The 21,156-nt window shown below is 33.5% G+C and overlaps 2 protein-coding genes across 5 annotated transcripts in view; one reads left to right on the forward strand and one right to left on the reverse strand.

Moving 5' to 3' along the window:
• Window positions 1-6,263, reverse strand: part of LOC130630289 (protein sidekick-1-like) — a 28,803-nt gene extending 22,540 nt beyond the window's left edge. Inside the window, exons 1-2 of one of the 2 annotated variants that reach the window (XM_057443728.1) lie at window positions 6,017-6,263; window positions 5,619-5,891 (exon numbers count right to left, since the gene is read on the reverse strand). In XM_057443728.1, the coding sequence (XP_057299711.1) occupies window positions 5,619-5,891; window positions 6,017-6,065 (322 nt within the window). In that variant the 5' untranslated portion in view covers window positions 6,066-6,263. The remainder of the gene's footprint in view (window positions 1-5,618; window positions 5,892-6,016) is intronic. The other variant, XM_057443727.1, reaches the window with a different exon arrangement.
• A 12,050-nt stretch (window positions 6,264-18,313) lies between these two features.
• Window positions 18,314-21,156, forward strand: part of LOC130630287 (receptor-type tyrosine-protein phosphatase S-like) — a 53,827-nt gene continuing 50,984 nt past the window's right edge. Inside the window, exons 1-3 of one of the 3 annotated variants that reach the window (XM_057443722.1) lie at window positions 18,314-18,972; window positions 20,678-20,726; window positions 20,880-21,152. In XM_057443722.1, coding sequence (XP_057299705.1) covers window positions 18,967-18,972; window positions 20,678-20,726; window positions 20,880-21,152 — 328 coding nt within the window. In that variant the 5' untranslated portion in view covers window positions 18,314-18,966. Of the gene's footprint in view, window positions 18,973-20,673; window positions 20,727-20,879; window positions 21,153-21,156 lie in introns of all 3 variants that reach the window. The other 2 variants (XM_057443724.1, XM_057443723.1) reach the window with 2 other exon arrangements.

Here is a 21,156-nt window from a genome sequence, read left to right on the forward strand (position 1 = left end):
CGTTTTTCATGCTAGCATGGGTTGGACGGGGTATATTAATGACCCTCTTCCAATCTAAACTAGACTGTGTTAGATTTAAACTCAACTTCCTCTGTATCAAGTCTGTCCTTATAACCTTCTCCCAAGTTTTTCTTGATCTGCCTCTGGGTTTTGCCCCAGGAACTGTCAAGTCTCTACACTTTCTTACTCAATTATCCTCCTCCATTCTTTCCAAGTGTCCCAGCCAATTCAATCTTCTTATCTGAATAACATCTTTAATTCTACGGATACTTAGCCTGCTTCTTAGCTCATCTGAACTCTTTCTGTCTCTCAGACTGGCGTTACACATCCACCTAACCAAACTCATATCATTCCTTTTTAACGGTCAAGACCTTCCTGCTTCACTACCCATGTCTCACTACCGTACCACATAACACTTCTTACACAGGCCTCCTACAACCTACCATTTAACTCAATTGACAAGACTTTGCTAGTCAACAAACGAAGTAACTCTCTGAACTTTTTCCAAGCATAAACTATCCTGCAAGTAACACTTCTTCCAACACCCCCTTCACTGCCCAACATATCACCTAAGTAACAGAAGTTCTCAACTATCTCTAGCGAGCCACTGTTGTACATCATTGAAGCTGAAAATACTTCATTCTCTATAATCTCACCTTTGCAACGCTTGCATACAAACTGAATATCAGCTCTTAACCTTCCACCAATACTACTGCACTTCTTATGTACTCAATGCTTGCAGGTCTGACAAAAAATTGCGAACTCCACAAGGTGACTTTCCAACTACAAGGTCACACTTGGCTGCAATTCTACTAATCATGACTTTAGACTTTGCTGTGTTTACCTTTAGCCCTTTCTTTTCTAGTTGAAAAAGTTTCTTAGTTGAAAAAGTTTGAGAAGTGGAAGAAAGGATTCTTCTACTTCTCAAACTTTTTTAACTAATTCTTCCATCAATTCAGCTATGAGAACCAATTATCTACATACAATGGACAACCTGTTCTGAACTCCATCGACAGCGCTTAAGACTAGAAAAAACAACAAGGACTAAGTACAGAACCCTGATGTACACCAACATTTACACTAAATTCATCACTAAGTGAATCGGTAATCCTGACACGACTTCTAGCATTGCTGTACATAGACTGTACAATCGTAACTAGCCACTCATCCACACTTAATTTTCTCATAGCCCACTAAATAACTTTATGTGGCACTCTATCAAAAGCTTTCTCTCAATCTACAAAGGCAAAATAGAGATTCTTTCTCTTTGCTAAATACTTTTCCTGAAGCTGTCTGAGTAAAAATATTGCATCTGTAGTGCCACGCCCTGGAACAAAACCAAATCGCATCTTATCTTTATCAATTCTTTTTCTAAGTAACTTATCAATCACTTTTTCAATAACTTTCATTACTTGATCAACCAACTTCAAACCTCTATAGTTACCTCTTTCTAATGCATCACCCTTGCCCTTGAAACAATTCACTATTACACTCAACTGCCACTCACTCAGAATAGCACCATCCTTTATAATCTGATTAGCAAGAGTTAAGATTTCCTAATAACCTCCACTACCCGTTCTGTCTTGATCTGCATAGCTGGTCCTTCTACAACATCATCATCAGACAAATTATCCTCATCCCAATCAAACTCAGTGTTAAGCAACCTCTGATAATAATTCCTTCAAGCTACCCTTTTCTCCTCCTCCGCGCTAGCCAAAACACCTTCATCATTACATATACAGTTCTCACCTACAACATTTTGATTAGTCTTCTTCATTTGCTTTGCTATCTTGAATGCCTCATTGCGCTGGTCTTCCCTTCTTAACACATCTGCAAATCTGCTTCTCTCTGCTTCTGATTTTGCCTTATACACTGCTGTACGAGCACGATGCTTAGCTTCTAAGTAAATATTTTTACTACCACCTGACTTCCACTCTTTCCAAAGTTTCCTGTTTTCATTTATACACTTGTCAACCTCATTATTCCACCACCAGGTCTGTCTATGTCTATCACACTGACCACCATTAAAGTTACCGCCCACCATGACAAGTTCAGTGTCTCCAAACTTTGATGTGACTGCTATCAACTCATCATAAAACTTATCTTCATCTTCCTCACTGAGTCCACACTGTGGAGCATAAACTGACAGAAAAGTGACAATCCTACTACCTATCAAAAACTTTATCACATGACAATTATAAACACGCATAACATCTATTACTTTTTCTACCCACTTTTCTGCAACGAATATTACCAACTCCTCCATATCAATCACTATTACCAATCCAAAAAAGCTTACCTTGCCCTCCTACCTTCCACAAATCTCACTGAAGCTCCTCTCCACCTGACTTCCAGAACACAACACATATTAACAGATCTACGTTCTAACATTTCAACTACTTCACCTGCTCTACCTCTCAGAGTACCAACATTTATACACTAGCCGTCCTTAACCTAGTGTTATCTACCTTGTGATGTGATAGCTGGGTAACGGTCTGACGATGCTCACACCTGACATCTGTCCCACCGTGTGCGACACCTTCACTCCTAGAGTTTCAGCCCTGTTTACGCAGTTTGTCTGATCAACTGTTCTTACGGCCATAATAAAGAATTTTGGCATTGTTTTACAACTAGATGCCCTTCCTAGCGCCAACCGTTCACACACTGGACCAGGTGTTTTTTTAAGGTGACACCATCACTGTGGCATTTCATGGGACTTCTACAATCGCCCATTTAAACTAAGGTATGGTGGAGGACGTTCAACTCCTCTCTTGTCTCTTAAAGAGACCCTTTACCCAAGACCCTTCACCGACACTGTTTATAAACAAAGAAACAACTCAAAAGAATCCAATTCTCTCTCCTGCTCCACCAGAAAAAAAGTGTGCAGGCATCAGTAAATTATTACAAAAATAACAAAACGTTTTTTATGATTATTTAAAAGGTTTTGGAATTTGCAGTTGCTTGTTGTTTCGTTTATTTCACCACTGTTCGAAAGGTGCTTTTCCATTTCTTAGAATCATTTTTTAAGAAAAAAAATCGATTTTTTTTCTCACTAGTAAAATCAAACTTTTTTTCTTTATCTCCATAGACCACACTTCTTCATGAAACTATGCTCGACCAATATCTCAAATTTAAATATTAAAGGTAATGATACACTATAATTTTCATTTGGTTTCTTCATACAATATCGCTTTTTTTCGTTCTTTTATTTTCACTTGCCTGATGAAAATAAAGAGTGCAAATAGAAGAACTCTAACAATAAAAATCATATTGCACTCTGCACCGTCTGATAACTATTCTTTTCTTACACAATTGAATAATTTTGATGTATGAGTAACGTTTAAAATAACGGCAAGTGAACACTTAATAACTAGCACAATTCAGGCAAGTTGTAGACTAGAAGTTCGTTTTGACATTTAGAACCTTAAATGGCAAGTAATTTACAATCGTGAATTTCATGAGTGCAAAGATGCTCCAGCAATTCACAAAACAAAAAAAACAACAATAGTCTCTTTCACATTTGCGTTTATCTAGTATATGTTTCTACAGCAATTGTGTGTGCGTAAAGGTTGTAATCATAAGTGCGACATTTCAAGTAGTGTTGGCTTCTTGTTCGTACATATATTCTGTTATTTGTTTTTATAACGTATACGGTCAGTTTATAACTTTTTGTTAATTAATATCTTTATTATAATGTGTGAATTTATATCTTTATTATAATTTTAATACAAAGAATTTAGACTAATGAATGCCAATGAAATAAATCATCCTTTAAATCAGAACAAAATTTATATAGCTATAACAGGACTTAAAAAATTAGGTACATGCATGTGCACAAAAACCATGCACATAAAAAATGACGCTGTCAATTTTATGCTACCGTATTTTCCGGTATATAACCGGCACATCGTATAACCCGCAGCTCAGCTTTTTTAGGGAGTTATAAATTGGTTGTTATCAGATAGCCTGCACATTCGTATAACCCGCATAAAATTTCAATCAATGTGTTTTACTTACCCGCACCTCTTTGCATAACCTGCATCGTGTTAGGAAAAAAAGTTTGCGTATTTTTACTTAGCCTAATCATTTTATAAACATGTGCGTCTTTTCTGTTTTTTTCATGCTGGAGACAAGTGGGGACGTTTAAACTTGTGAACCCCAAACACGAGAACCGAGTGTCTGAACTAGCGACTGTCTCAGTCTTAACTTTCTTGTCTCCGATTGCAGGAATAATAATGAATTAAAATAAATTTGACAAGTCGATCTTCTGCTAATGCCGACAGTACTAAATCAGACAACGCTGTTTTCTTTTTATTTGTAGACATTGGTTTCAGCCAATAATAACTCTTGCTCCATGCAATTAAACAAACAAACAAAAAACCATTCTATCAGGTTATAAACCTAAAGTAAAATCTCTGTTTCTTATATGTATATTTAAGTTTTTTTGGCATAAAAATAAACATAATAATTATCACGGATTGTCTGAACGTTCTTGTCTAATGTTTATAGAATTTTGTTATTTTTTTATATCGCAGCAATCACAGTGTGCATGATAAAATGAATGGCGGCAATAAGGAGGAGATAATTGCGTGTGTCTAATTAATTGTATTTTATATTTGATATTTTTAGTGGTGACCTGTTTCTCGAAGGTAGCGAAGATAAAAAAGAAAATTATTATCAATACTTCAATTTTAACATTTTTCAATATTTTTAACAGGAATTAATAATTAAGTCCTGGGCACTAGGTTGTGAAATACGTGTCAATTAAACCTAAAAATGATACCTGCAATATTGCTCTATTACCAGAAGCAAATCATTTCAATGTGCTCAATGTGATTGCAAAGATATAAATAGATTAGAATTACATTCAACCCAAAATAAAAATGATCTCCAGAATTGTGTTTCAGAGAGAGCTCGTAATATTAGCACTGGCAAGCAATAGAAAGTTAAAGCAATTTCACTGTGTGAAAAAAATTAAATCACGTAGTTGAAATAAGATTACGTAGATATAGGATCGTGCATACAGTTATTAATGTACGCATTTTATACCGTTGGTGCTATTTTCTTTATTGAATGTATAAACTTTAAATTTCACAATAAATGAGAGAAAATATAAAACTTATCACATAACCTGCACCACATTATAACCCGCACCAATGGTGGAAGTAGTAAAAATCAACTTATAACCCGCGGGTTATATACCGGAAAATACGGTACTTTTAAGTTCAATGGTTAAATCAGATTTCTATTTGTTCATGAACCTTACTTCTCTTGTTTTCTCATTGTTGATAAACCAGATATATACTTCCATCAAAATGTGCGTAATTTGTTTTCCAAAAGGGACTGTACTCAACAACATGAAACCAAGGGGCAAGTGCTGGACTAAGGGCCCTGCAATTAAAACGCTCGAAATACAGTGTTACATTGCTGATTGCCATTACAACATGGTTTAATGCTCATGCACATTTTCAAACTACGAGGTACACAAAAAGACGTGTACTGACATTTTGAATTTAAATGCCCTGACTAAAATGCCAGAGAACAGCATTGGAATATATGTTATAAAGTACAAACTATAAGTTGTTCTCTGTCTTGCAATACAAGAATATAAAACTTACAATTAACAACTATGCTCTGATTTTTTGATGATGACATTTCAGAACCAGATCCATTTTTTGCTGTACAAGAATATACACCAGCTTTTTCTTTTGTAATATTAGTGATATTTAATGTCTGCGAAATTTCATCAGGGACTTGATTATTATTTTTAAACCATTTAAATGTGACAGCAGTAATGTCTGTTTCAATGCTACAGTTGAGTTGTAAATTAGAGCCTGCATTCACTGTTGCAGTGCCTTCTGTAATTTCAACTGTAGGATTCGGTATTACTCCTAGATCGAAAAAGTTATTACAATTATGCTGAGAGTAATGTATATAGTCTATTTACAACAAGTAATTCTTTATGAAGCAGCAACAAAATATCAATATAGCTAGTTATATAGGAATATAAACAAACCTTGTACAAATGAGAGATGAACTACAACAAATATCGAAAACCAAATCATTTCATCACGTTATTAATGAATTTTTTACTTCTAAAAATACACAATAGTATATTACATAAATCATGTGTTTTCTAGTGATCAAAGATTTTGAGATGCACTAAGGTATCGTCTCAAAATGTTTGTACGTAGTTCGTTTAATTCATACAAAAAACTTTGTATCATTTATTAAATCTTTTGTATCATTTTATTTGTAATACAAACCTTTTCGTATTATCAAAATTACAAGTTCGTATAAGGTTTGTATCATTTAAAATAAAGTTTGTATGCAGTTCATATTATTTCAATGAAATTTGTATAAAGATTTGCTTATACAAAGTTCGTTTATTAGTTATAATTGGACTATTATCGATAGTCTTTATATTGAAATATTTTCAACAATTATAAAGTTCGTTTTGTTATACAAACTTCATTTATTTTAATCAATCTTATTATCTAAGGTCTTTAGAGATCGTCTCCACGGCATCGTATAAAGCAAAAAGACGCATTTTTGCTAGTCTTTTCAAAGAAGTCAACCTTGTATATTTTACTTCTTTTATTTCTGGTTTCGCATTGAAATAATTATGCGCAATTACGCTGGTACTTTTGAAGTTCGTTTTAAGTTTACTTAGTTTACTTAGTTTAAAGTTTATTTACTCAATTTACAGTCAATTTACTTAGTTTAAAGTTTGTATCATTTCTTTTAGTGTTTAAAAAAAAACTTTGTTTAATTCTTTTGTTTCTGGTTTCGTATTGACATAACAAGAAACCGCGTTTGGTTTGAAATCACACATAAAGAACAAACATTTCAATCTACGCATTCCTGCAAAGAATATGTTGATATAATACCGATCCAGATATTATTAAAAAAATAATAACCTGCAATTCCAGTTGCATCACTTGCATATTCATAAATTTAGTATTTGAGCAAGCAAGAATAAACCCAGCCTTTGAAGTGTTAAGAATAAGAATTTTAAAAGTGCTCTGCGTAGGAGGTCGTCAAACTTTCTTTATGCTTCAAAATTCTGATCACTTTGGACAAAAGCTTTTTTTCAAAAACGTTTTTCCTTATTTCCTTATTTCAAAAGAATATGCAGAAAGAAAGCAAAACCAAATATGAGTTTTGCTTTTGTGAGAGCACATGTTAAAAAATAAAATAAGGAACTATACAAACTTTATAATTTTGAAAGTTAGAACTTTATATGTTAATACAACATTGTCCAGAAAAAACACAATAAATTATACAACACGCAAATTCTTAGCTACGATTCCTTAACACATGGCGAAATACACATAATAAAAATTGGTTTGTCTGTTTGTTTGCTTGTTCGTTCTGTTTCATAAAAAGAAGAAAAAAAATATTCCCTGTATAAAGTCTCTAAACTCTGGCTAGCTATGAGGAACTCTACAAACAGAAAGAAATGTTACATATTGTAACATAAAAACACTGTAAAACATAGCGTCCTTTCAAATCATCCTAAAATTGTTGGTTTTGTTTACTACACTTTATTTTTGCTTGAAAAAATTCAGCAACAACAGTTTGCACCATGCTTCAATAAAAATAGCTAAAGATAAAGGTCTTCTTCACAAACTTTATACCAAGAAAGCACAACATGAGCTTTCCGTTTATGCGAGAAAATAGTAGAGAGCATTTTTATCCAGTGAAATAAACAATAACAATGACTTGAATCCAGTGTGTTGAAACTTTCCTAAAGACCGCCGTCGTCACGACGAAAGGGTAAACCAACATATCACACTACTCCATATGTGTGATTTAATTATGCGCAATAACACCGGTACTTTTGAAGTTCGTTTCAAGATCGTATAGCAATTTACTTTGTTCAAAGTTTGTATCATTTCATTTTTTATGATAAAAATAACTTTGTTTAAGTTTGTATCATGTATTATAAAAGTTCGTATAAACTTCGTTTATATTTTTTATTTTTAAACAAAGCACTTCGTATGACATTCGTTTAACGAAACGAAGTATTTTGTAGCGTTCGTATAATTATACAAAAAAAGAACATACAAACATTTTGAGACGATCATTAAGCCATCTCATTTAACAGGGTATATATGCAAGTTTGCATACAGCATAATTAATTCTTGAAAGATGACCTGGTTAGGAAAAATATGATATTATTAAATATATAATAAAAATTATTGTTAGCATATTGTAACACATGGATTTCCAAATTAAACATAACAAAAAATCATGTAGCTATATAACTAGTTGGCATGTCTTGTTCATTGAAATAGGAGCAAAGGCTGTAAAAATTGTAAAATTAAGTTCCATTAAGTTCCGTTAGAGTGTGATCTTGAAACGTTTTCCCTTCAGTGAAAATTGTACCACGTGACATTCAGACCACGTGAATATCTTTTGAGTGATGCTACTACCTTGGTCGGAAAAATCTGATTCTGTTAAATGCTTAAATGAACTCCCAACTAATCAATATTTACGTTTTTCAGGATTATAGGCATGTGCAAAAAAAGTCAGAAAAATCGACAGCCAAAAAATGCTGACCTGGTGAAGAAAGTCAAATTATAGTTAAGAACTTTTGTATTGTGGCTTTTATAATATAAATCTAAACTAAATGCCAATGCCTTTATCTGAAAATAAAGCTTGAAATAGACAGGTTGATATTTGAAATGAGGTCCTTCTTAGGCTGTTTTGTTGCGTGAAGGTATAACTACGACTTTGTATGAATATATGTCAATCAGAAGTCATCCATCTACACTCAATAATAGTTTGAAGACTCAAAAATGTTTTGGTAGAAAGAAATGGGCTGAAAAAGACCTTTCTTTAGCAAATTTCCCCATCTTTCTGCCTGCCACACAGTTCTTAGAGCCAGAAGGGCTTACCACGGAAAATGTAAACATTCAAAAAGGTCTACAGGATGCAAACAAAACGGAAAATGTGTAGCTAGCTAGCTAGCCACCTATTGCTCGATACAACTATTTCCAGTCTCATAACAAAAACATAACTGTAGTCATCAAGCATGATAAAAATGATTAGTTTTTTTAACTTGAGAAATAAGGACAAAAAGACTATTCAAGTATTACTATAAATCCAAGCAAAAATATAAAATATATTAGCTTAAGCTAGCTAGCTAGCTAGCTTGCTGGTTTCAAATAATACTAATAAGAAAACAAGCTATAATCGGTACTACCTGTCTAAAACTTAAGCAAAATACCTCAATTATCCTATTATAAGTCTGAATGGAGTAACTTTCTTTTAAATATTTAAGTTTTTTAGGAAACATAAAAAAGTTAATCATTCCGAAACCATTGTTATGAAAATGATTTTGACTTGTCAAACCAATAAATCTGCCTTATACTCAACTATATTTAACTGGGTGACGAAGTCAACGGATTCCAATTTGTATTTTCTTATTTATTTTTTCGTGGGAGTTCTTGATATTATTCTTGACTTTCAGTCTTCGTTGTTGTTTTTTTGACAACTGACTTTTTATGACGGTGAAGTACGAGAACCAATCGATATTAAGGTGGTGGTAAACTACTGGCTCCTGAAGAATTAAAATTTCCAAGTAGTGATTCGTTAATAACCAAGAGTGACGCTGAAATGCATTTTTAGAATAACAACTTTCTTTCTAAAAGTGTTGTATCAGCCTCGTAATTATTTCATGCGTATTTTTACTCCAGGGACGTTTCTTTAACAGATACAAGAATTATTTTCTAAATGCACATTATATCCATCCTTATAACAAAGAGTAAACGCTCAGAGCCCTACTGATAGCATAGAAAGTTAAAGACATCAAAAAAAAAACTTGTGACCCTTGTATATACAACGACTATATTGGATCTTTCGACCTTCAGCAAAGTTTTTATTGTTAACTGACATTGAATCAGTTTTAGAGGTTTGTCGTTTGGAAATCATAAAAAACCTCTCACCCTTCAACATTATGTCCCAAAATCAACCAATCCTCTCTTGAATGCGACAAGAGAACGTGGGTTGCAAGTTGACAACCTTGGTTAGAATTAATTAAAATTTAATTGAGCGTCGCGCGTTACGTCATTATTGTTTCGTAATTCTAATCATCCTGTGTCATCTTTGCTAATGCATTACTTTTGCTGACAAGTTGTCGTAGGAAAAGATTTTATCACTGGGGAGCCAAGGTCAGTCTCACCTGAGTGTACTTAAAACAAAAACATTTCTTAAATGCGTTCCTATATAAATAAAAAAATGTATTCTTGAATCCTTGCCTTGTAAAAATTTATACTGTATTTTTTTTCTAATTTTAAACCTGTTTATAACAATCAGGGTAGATAAGAATCTTCAGTCGGACCTTTGACAACGAGAAAAAGCATACCGCTCCGATTTCAGAAGTAAAATTGTTCTGTTACAGTTCTGCGACAGCCCCCAGTTTATAATTTTAACGACGTTGTATGCTGCACAATAAGGCAACACAAGAGGTTTTCTCTATTACGTCTATCGTAAGTTTTTTCAATTTTTTGATGTTAAACTTGAGTACAAAAAGGATTTGTTTAACGATATCTATTCGGAATCGAAGATTCAAAAAAAAGGGAAGGAAGGATGGTCACACATACTCACTCACAATTAGTCATTTAATTGTAACTACTGTTTGTTTTCTATGTTTCTCACAGAATGGACTGCTGAAAATTTGGACAGGTCCAGCTGGATCCTTACAAATATCAAGAAACACAGCGCTGTTGAGAATAAAATAGATTCCTAGCGACAAGGTTTATATTCTATCAGGATTAACTGCTTTTTAGTCTTCGATTTTCGTATTTGCTCACAATCTGTTAAAACTTACGGCTGTCGAATGATGAATGAGTGTCATATTTTCTAGGCAACTTAAACAGAAAACTATAAAGTTTATTGTGACAAAAAAAGTCAATAACAACAAAACAAACAATCGTATTTCTGGGAAGAATGTTGGTGTCTTATTTCACACACATTATAAGCACTCTCCTTCTGTCTGTATGTTGTGGCGCGAATTTTTAATTATCGGGAAATTTTGCGGTGAAAAACTTGTTCGCTGATTCACCTTCTCCTAGTAGAGAATCGGCTTCACAATTTTGCGGGAATTATAATAAAAAAAATGGCTAACGATTAATTAATACATATAGCTACATAGGATTTTATGCTATCTAAACTTTTAATGCTAAAAAAAGCCTTTCATATAACGTAAACAAAAGCAGTTTGGATTAAAATTTTACTATTTATAGGCTAAAGATATAATACACAACAGACATGCGGTAAGAAATCTTTTCTAACATTTGATGTATGCTTAGCGATGTTACAATGTAAAGAAAGATTTTTCTCCCACTTCTTCTCCTTTCTTTACATGGTTGTTACAAATAATATAACCATCATTTCATAGAAAGCTGTGTTATCATAGCTGCGCACTGATTTATGTTGGTATACACGGCATATAATACAGATGTGTTAAGTTCTGGCATTGCGTCATATACTCCCATAATCATCATGCATAAACACATTGATCAACAAAGAGTTTGATGCTTAGATTAGTTGTATATCTAAATCTACTCATTCATTTTTGAATTTCTTTCTGTCCTAAACTTATTGTCCTAACCAGGTGACATGTTGAAATATAAATATAGGCTTGAAATCAAGTATCTGGTGCAGTAAGCATTATTACAAAAAAATCCGGAGATCGAGGATGCGCAAATCTCGTAAAGTAAAAACAATGAAGCTATGCTATAAGCTGTCACTAGAAACCGATTATTCAGGCGAACTTAAAACAATGAGTATATGAGTTCTATTTCCTGGGATTTGAAGACTTATTTTAACCCTATTCGGTCCGGGATCTTTCCAATCCCGTCCCCAGGGGCTTTTCCCTTTTTGACAGGTTAGCCGTAAAATAAGCCCTATCTACTTAAAATCCAATTACTTTAGTGCCAGAGCGAATTTTCTTATTCTGTTTGAATTTTTTGATAGTTAAAAAGATATTTAACATAATTTCTGATTTTCACATGATTGTATGAAAAAAATGCTATAGGTTGCCCGAAGACTCTCCCCGATTTTTGGGTTAAATCTAAAAAAACAAAAACATACTACTGTTTCTAAAATAAGGTTTGAATTAGTTGCAGTGGTGGGACCATCATTTCACACTTTTTCTGTGGGATACATGAAAATTATTGGGTTGTGTACATTGTTTTTTGCAATTCTTACCCACCTGGAATGGCAGTCAGGACGACCCTTAGTGAAAAGTATGATTTTAGCGGAAACTATATTTTCAGTTTTTTTCCCCGCACTTCTTATTGCCAATAATTATGATTTGCGAAATTTTATATTCCAGAAAATTACGCATAATACTCATCCGCGAAAATTAGCTAACGTTCGCAAAATTACCACAAAAATTGCTACGCGCAAATTAATCTTGTTAAGGTACCTGTAGCAAATTTAAAAAGCATCAAACTCGTCCCCAGGCACTTTTGACTTTATGACATCGAAACCGGCGGAGAAAAAAACCTTGGTACAGGCTGGTGAGTTCTGTAATGCGATTGGTTTACATCCAACATAGATAATTCATTCACGCGTCATAATATATGCAAGGATTTACTATAAAGATGGCGGCTTTGACATAGGCAACAAATCCTGGGGACGAGTATGAACAAACATGATTTTATATTTCAGGTTACAAAAATAATGTTTCAAATACTAGTATAAATAATTAAATATTTGATGAAACGGTCACCATGTAATACCCCATAACAATATAACAAACAACTTTTTCCGATATTATTGAGAGTGACAACGAAAGAAATAAACCTTTAAAATACTTTAAAAGATTAAAATATGACATATATTAAGGCAAAAATTTCACAAAATAAATTTTGGCGATAAAAATTTCTGCGATGCGAAATAAAAATTTCTATTTGCAAAAATTATTTCTGAAAAAATATTATATAATAGATATTTTACTAAATGAAACCAAAATGGATTTTTATAAAAAAAACATTTAATTGCCTAACTTATTTTATGGAAGACAAAGTTTGGGAACAGAATATTATTTTATAAACATTCTAGTCATAATAAAACAGCTTACTGGCAGGATTTGAAAATATAAAGACCTAAACGAATAAAAAAATTATCTGATTGTTCTCGCATAATGTGCTTTTCAAGAGAGAAACAAGACGCCCGGGGGATTGAGGATTTCCGCTATTAGCCAAAAAGATTTTAAAATTTGAAGTTGATCTTGAAACCAGAGAATTATGGGGTAGTTTCGTCATTAGTTTCTTCATTTTCACCAATGTACCGCTGAATTTTGCAGCCACATAATAATTCAAACTCTCGTGTTATATCGAGTCTGTAGAAGACAGAGCCGTTGGCAACCTTTTTAATTTTGTAACGACTTCACCCCTAGTCGCGAACACTCCACCTGTTTCAGTGCAAAATAGAAAAAAAGAAGAAAACTGCAACAAAAATTGGAGGAAATAAAGATATGAGAGAAATTTTTAGCAGGGCAAAAAAAAGAAAGAGATAAAAGTTATTGTAATAGGTTGATAGATTGAAAAAAGGAAGAGATAGAGTTATTGTAATAGATTGATAGACTGAAGAAAGTAAAAGATTATATGCGCATTAACAATATCCATCCATTCAGCCTTAAATTTGCTTTGAATTAAATGATTTTTTCGCGTGAAAAACGTTTTTTTAAATTGGCTATGATATCGCGTGAAAAACCTTTTGCGTTTTGCTCTATTGGAATTTTCAAAGGCGGAAGCTTTCCCGAAAAAGGGCAAAAAGACGAAAACGCGTGTGAAAATGTTTCTGCCTCATGTTTCTGCCCTTAAAGTAATACTTTGAAAACATGCACCGGAGAGTATCAGGATCAAGTAAAACGGACCGCAAACTTTATCAATGGACTGGATTCGTCCGTCCGTCCGTCCGTCCGTCCGTCCGTCCGTCCGTCCGTCCGTCCGTCCGTCCGTCCGTCCGTCCGTCCGTCCGTCCGTCCGTCCGTCCGTCCGTCCGTCCGTCCGTCCGTCCGTCCGTCCGTCCGTCCGTCCGTCCGTCCGTCCGTCCGTCCGTCCGTCCGTCCGTCCGTCCGTCCGTCCGTCCGTCTGTCACGCAAAATGGTAGCTTAGTTGCGCAGGTAGCGAGACGCACGCAATGCGGTATAAAAAGGACGAGCGAACCCGTGGATTTTTCCACGGGCTAACGACTAGTTCAATATACAAAAGTTTTGGTAATAAAATCATGCGTTTAACATGCTGCTCAAGGTGAGAGTGGCTTTCATGAGAGCATTGCACGAGTAGAAAAAACGACAGTGACAAAAAATAATAAGTGATGAAATCTAAAATAGGAAACATCGTCTTAAACATAGATAAACATCTGACAAGAATTGCTTTATATGACCCAATTTTAGGCGAGTCAGTTAAATGGGTAATGCAAACTGGAACCTTTAATTGACGTGTGCTGTAAAGAGAAGGCAGAATCCACTACAAAGTGTTTTTGTTATGGAAATTTGACTGCCGTTCTTTCGTTTCGTTGTAAAAGAGGTGTCTGCTTTATACAACGTCCACTACAAGGGGGTTCCACAGTAAGCTGAACTATTCAAGAAGTAATGAGAAATCCCAGTTAACATTAATTCATTTTAGGGCGATTTTGGTATGCCCAAATAATATGCCGAATCATGCCATATTTTTACAATTAGAGGTTGTCTGTATTGTGAGAATAACAATCCCCATATTTTATTGCAATTGTAGTTAGCTACGTTATTAAAATCACATCCGTTGCCATAGCTGGTACATACCGTGTTTTCACAACACTTAAATTTTCGTTTCGATTGCTTTGTAGTATCAAAAAGCAGAACACGTGGATCATTATCTAAGAGCTAGTAAAATCGAGTCTTTAAAGGGCTTATGTTGATTAGAAAATAAAACAAATCTCTCATGAGAGAGTAGTCACATGGTTTTATAATATGCAGTCTTGTGTTGATACAAAATAAGTGCATATGACAATCAATTGTTTCAATATATTTGCCGCATTTAGATGAAACACATTTTAGAGGTAAATTTTCTAAATTTATCCTAAATTTTATTATTTTAAATTTACGCGCTACGGACTAGTGTCAAGTAAACAGAGCAGAGAGACATGGATTGATGTAGGTAAACAAAATACCACGTACCTTTATTGAAGCAAATATCTCTGTTTTTGTTCATTCCGCAAACTAGATGGAAACTGCAATTAACATGACATAAACTATTCTCTCAGACCGTACCGAATACAACTTGTTTGCATTTTAAACTATCTGCAATAACTGCACCATTTTTCAAATTTTCGTCTTTCCATATTGATAAGAAAGAACTAGAATCCTAGTCGAAATATGTGAGGAAAATACAGATCTGTCATCACAAGTAGAGTAGTACTATTTTAGGTTCACAAATTTTTAACTTGACAAAGTTCACTTGTCAATGTTAAGATCTTTAACTACTTGGTTAAATTCAAACGCTTTAAACTGTTGCTGACGTCAGTATGGCCATTCTTCACGAATTTTGGGGCCTTTGCAGGCCCAGAAGTGGATTTTTCTGTAGTGCGGGCGTGCTATAGAATGCGACTAGAACGTTTTAACGCTGTCATCCTGTCCTACGTGTGTGCGAAAGTAGCGAATTTACAGACTGCCGGATGCGGAGCATTCACCGTGTGACGCTTCTGTCCATATTTGGAATATAACGAAGAAATTATAAAAACATAAAAACACATAGCTAACTTTATGTTTCTCTTCAAAAAAATATAATCAAATAAAAAAAATCGCAGTACTTTCATATCTGTCATATTACCTGAAAATAATATCAATGGTTTCGTTTCAGCCGGGATTTTTGTCTACATATGACAAAGAGGCTTACCTTAGATATTTGTTAATTAAAATTGCTTTATATGTCCGTAAACATGTAACATCCAATAACCCATTCCCATAGCTTACACCAGGATACAACAGTGTCCTATTGTCTTGTGTTCATTAGAAATTTATCCTCGTAGTGGAGTTCAAAGTAGGTTGCATTGACTTCCAGGATTAAGTAAATTTTATTATTATATACATGTAAAGCCCCAAATACACGACACTATTTTCTTCGTTTCCGCTTATGGCGTAACAAAATAATTATAAGTTTACGACATTTTATTTTTAACGCTATGATGCTTATGTGCATGATTCTAAAACGACATTATAAGACATAAGTTATGAAAACATTAAATAAAAAAGCAACTCAAAATGAACGAAGAGAATGGACAAAGTAATAAAAAAAACACAAACAAAAAATAAAAAATATATATATACGATTTCTTTTATAGTATTATTGCCCTATTACCAGTTTCATAATCCATTCACAATTTAAAATATGCAATATAAAACATCCTACCCTTCTTCCCAGATTCTTTTGGTCCCTGCACTATTAATAGAGAGCGGCTAATCAAATTGCCTGAGAACGAGGTTAAAAACCTCCAAATAATTTTTTGGATATGTATTTATACGACACAATAGTACAGCATATTTGCGTTGTACTTTTATTTTGACCTTAAAGGGGCTACGGAACGGCTGTTGGTTTTCGACTTTAGTGACTTACACGAAAGTCGAGCTGATGGCGGTGAATAACCAAACTGGCTTTTTTTCCGGCATGTATGTAATTTATAGACTATACAGACGTATAAATATAGATATATCTAGAGTTCTTATCCTCTCCAGCCTTGGTCATGTTTCATCCAGAATGAGTCTCGCTGAAATATATCTTTGTAATATACTTTTCAACAAAAATATTGAACCAATGAGCAAATGCGCTGGTCTGTTCATTGCGCAAAACGCGTTTGCCGGATCTTTAAAATGTGCACGGGATATACAGAAGGTGAGCATTTTAACCGGTTCGTAGCCCCTTTAAGTAAAACCGTCTGTCAAACAATTATCCACTTCTATTGTTTAATGAAAATTTACCCTGATTCAGCTTTTTGTGTTCTTGTTATTTGTGATCAATTTCAATCATTCAAATCGTCCAAGCATTAATTTCTTTTGTTAAAAACTTTATAATGAGGCCAATTTTAATAAGATCTCGGATGTAACACCCGATATCTTAATCACCACACCTGATTGGTTAAAAGTATTCTAAAATAATTATGGCGGGAATTTTGTAAACACCTACGATCGCATGTATATTTCTGAAAACAAAAAAAGGCAATAAAAGAGGTTATTTTCAAACTCGCTTTGCTCAACCGAAAATAACTTAATTTTTTTCTAAACTCCATGTGGGACAAGAATAATGCGGTATTAGTAGTGTAGTAGTTATGTTTCAGCTCTAACTTGTTTCATCTCTGATGGTTAATCGACTTGTGAGAAGGGTGGAGGTTGTTGCACGTGTTATAACGTTAAGACTGTAACGAAAATAAATACGAATAAATTAGGTATATAACAAAACAGGTATTGCATGCTCTTTGTTTATTAAACGACACAAATAAACAATATTTTATGTTTGACTTTGTTGTAAAGAGAATCTTATCTGTCGTTATTAAGATTAATGTTTTAGATCATATTTTGACAGAGTATACCGCATCAGTGTCATCAGCTATTTTTCTCCGCCGTGACTCTGCTTGTAAAATACTGTGCTGGTCTGCCTCCAAAGGATAAATCCTAATACTTTTTTTATATTAGAAGACATACTTCAGTTTGTAAATAAATTAAGTTAGCTATCTTCATATTACGTTTTTTGGGCCAATTTTCTACAGGTTCCTGAAGTGGTTAGAAATAGTTTAATACAAATTTTATCATTTGCCTCCTTTTATCGACTTCTCTGCAGTGATATTCATACAACTTCTAGCTTCTACAAAGTAATGTCTTTCTTGCTTTTAAAATATGAAGATTGTAGCTTTGTTTTTTCGTTTAATATTTTAGAAAATATTTTATTACATTTGTTCACCTTTTGTTGAAAACATTTCATGCCAGCCCTTTGTTGCATGAAAAATTTCATACTTCTTAGTCAAGTAGTTGAGATGAAGCTTCAAGTTCTTTCTTGTTTACCTGCATTTTCTTTAACTAAAATAATAATATTATTTCAATGTTCAAAAGTATTTTCTATCGGAGCTGCTACCTGCAGAATAATTATCATTCCGCTACTGTGCTAGCGTAAAATGGGTTTAAACAGCAACCCGTTGACTAAGGCAAGCCGAAATCGCTTATCAATTACGCATAACAAAATCTTAAATCACTTTGGGTCTTATTTTTTCACCTAGCACTCTCAAAGGAACTTCTTTACTTTTATCATCTTGGAATGCTTTTTATTTCTGTATGCATTTTTAATTAAGGTTAAACTTATTTATGCAACCAATCTAATTTAATATAAATAGTTATTAACAACCCAACCACAATACTTTAATCTAAAGGAATCTAGTTTCTAATATGAAATGAAATTACTGCTTTAAATTTAATTCTTTTAAAATTAAGTTAAGTTAATTTTTAGTCAGATATGAGAAAAATAGTAAAAGATGTATTTATATGAACTGAAAGTTATTAACTTGGAAAAGATTAGTTTTGTAATAAAAAAATTTGTTAATTACTTTTACTCTTCAACGTCTTAATTAAATTCTTTCCCTTGTATTAAATTAACGCTTTGTTAAACCTATATATACAATTCTTTCAGAGCTAAAAAAAACCTGGGCTTGCAGTTGCTTTTTATTGTTGGCTTTCAGATGAAGCACTTTCTGTCCTTCAAATGCTTGCTAAATGAAGAGAGGATTTGTATACAAAAGCAACAGTCAGATATATGAGTTGTCTGATTTTCAACCGTTGGATTTTGATTTTAAATTGGTATTTTTACTAGAGTATTTTTAAAGCTTGAGTGAAAGTTCAAAGCTGGTTGACTTTATCGGGTATCTACCAAGGTAAAGCGTTTATCCTAGTATGTGAAAGAATCAAGGTATGAGGACACTTTATCAATGCAAGTACTTTTTTCGTGTGGTTCTTTTATAAAATTCTGCTGCATCAAAATAGGCAGGGTAGCTCAACACCATCACTAGGAGGTGTCTTCTGACACTTGATCCTTATTTTAATCTATTACTGCTTTCATTTTTTTTATTTTTTTATTATTGAATATAGAATCATAGCCAAGAGTTCTGGTATACACCATACAAGATTTTGCTTTGATTCTCCTGTTTTCCTTTTTCATTACAAAACAAAACCTTCATAAGCGTGTTATGCTTGTTTTCATCAATCAATCATTTACAACTCTTCGTTTAACGTATACCTGTACTTAACAGACATTTTACAGTCATGATGTCTTTCAATTCTTGAATTTTCACGTAATTCGTTTTACAAAACAACGTACTGAAATTAATGGAGGGGAAAATTCAAAGTCAAATTAATCAAAAGGGGAATTCCCTTAAAACGTTTAAAAGTTTTAATGGAGATATGTGTTACTGCATTTTTGTCGTCATTTCGTCACAATCTCGCTATTTTGTTGTTTTCGTCATATTTTCGCTGTTTTGTCGTCATTTCGTCACAATCTCGCTATTTTGTTGTTTTCGTCATATTTTTCTATTTTGTCGTCATTTCGTCACAATCTCGCTATTTTGTTGTTATTTCTACATACAGATAATTGTGACGACGACGATGACGGTTTATGATGCAAACGTCGTGTCATGAAGTTTGTTTGAAGGATAGACCAAAGTATATATTCGTTGACCATGGTTGTGAAGAGGTGGGGTGTGGTTTAGGTGCAATAAACGAAATGCATTTAAGTTTTTAAGCCAAAATTTCCTGTAGCCATTTGATTTGTGTGAAAAACGGACAACCATATCCGAGACATGGCTTGTATAAAAAATAAAGGGTGATGACGATAAAAATTCTTGCGACAGAATATAATGATGCTAACTATTTTTCTGCAGTAGTAATGTTATCAAAGTATTTACGTATTATTGCATATTTGCAGATGTTTCAAAAAGGAATCCGAGATCAAAGTCTACTTTCTGCTAAAAATGAACTCTTTTTCTACATTACATTTCTAGTCCTTCAGCCATCTCTAACAGCTTCCCTGGAAGTAGAATTGAGGCTAAAATCTTGAGAAAGTCATTAACTTTTTGCACTTCTTCGTTTCTCGGTTTGTTTTATCCTCTGCCGTGCCACTTTCTTTATTTTCGTCGTCGTCGTTTCCATGGGTTCTGGTTACTTTCGCGATTATGTTAGCGTTCGTTAGTTATGATGTGGTTACTTTGATATCGAAATCTACGTAATTGTCAGGTGAGATGGCAGCGTCGGATTTGGTTAACAAATCTTTATCTTCTTCTCGACATTTTGCCGCAGCAATGATTGTGGGATTTTCGAAACGGTAAAAAGTATTTACATTTTGTTCGAATGACATTGAATCATGTAAGGCCCCTGGTACATCTAACAGTAGAATTGTTCAACTGCATTCAATTGTTTCAAGACCTAGTCACATGTCACGAAATTGCAATTATAGTGAGAAAATACCCATGGGACAAAAATAAATGTTCGGATAAGGAAGTTTCCGGATTTAAGAAGTGTTCGAGTTGTGGAGATTCAAGTAGAAAAGTAGAACATTTCCACCCTGCCAATAAAATATTTTGTATTAACGAGAGATAGAATGAGGAATTATGGAGGATTTATTACATTGTGTTTTTTTGTAGACAGAAGATAAAGATGATTCTGTTTTTATTCATGTTGGTGTACCCTGCTCAAGGTGTGTTCGTTATGTTTACGTTTTTTTTTTGCGCCTGTTTAAAACATCTGTTTATTGTATTTTTCTATTAGAGGGCATATAATAATCCACAAATTTTACATTATTAGCAGTGCTTCATAACAATTTATTTATCATTTGTACATTTTACTTTAGGAAAAATTCCAAATCCTTCAGTTATAATTATAAAAGGCACCGCAACACTGAATACAGGATCAGAACTACAACTTAAATGTAACATTGAAGAAGATGTTTCTAGTATCACATTTAAATGGTTTAAAGACAACAATCAAATTTCTGATGAAACTTCTCAAATGTTAACTATCAATAGTATTACAAAAAAACAAGCTGGTGTATATCATTGTTCAGCAAAAAATGGAACTGATTCTGAAACATTATCATCAACGAAGCTTACCATAACTGTCAATTGTAA

This window comes from Hydractinia symbiolongicarpus, chromosome 2, assembly GCF_029227915.1.
Source record: "Hydractinia symbiolongicarpus strain clone_291-10 chromosome 2, HSymV2.1, whole genome shotgun sequence".
Taxonomy (NCBI): domain Eukaryota; kingdom Metazoa; phylum Cnidaria; class Hydrozoa; order Anthoathecata; family Hydractiniidae; genus Hydractinia; species Hydractinia symbiolongicarpus.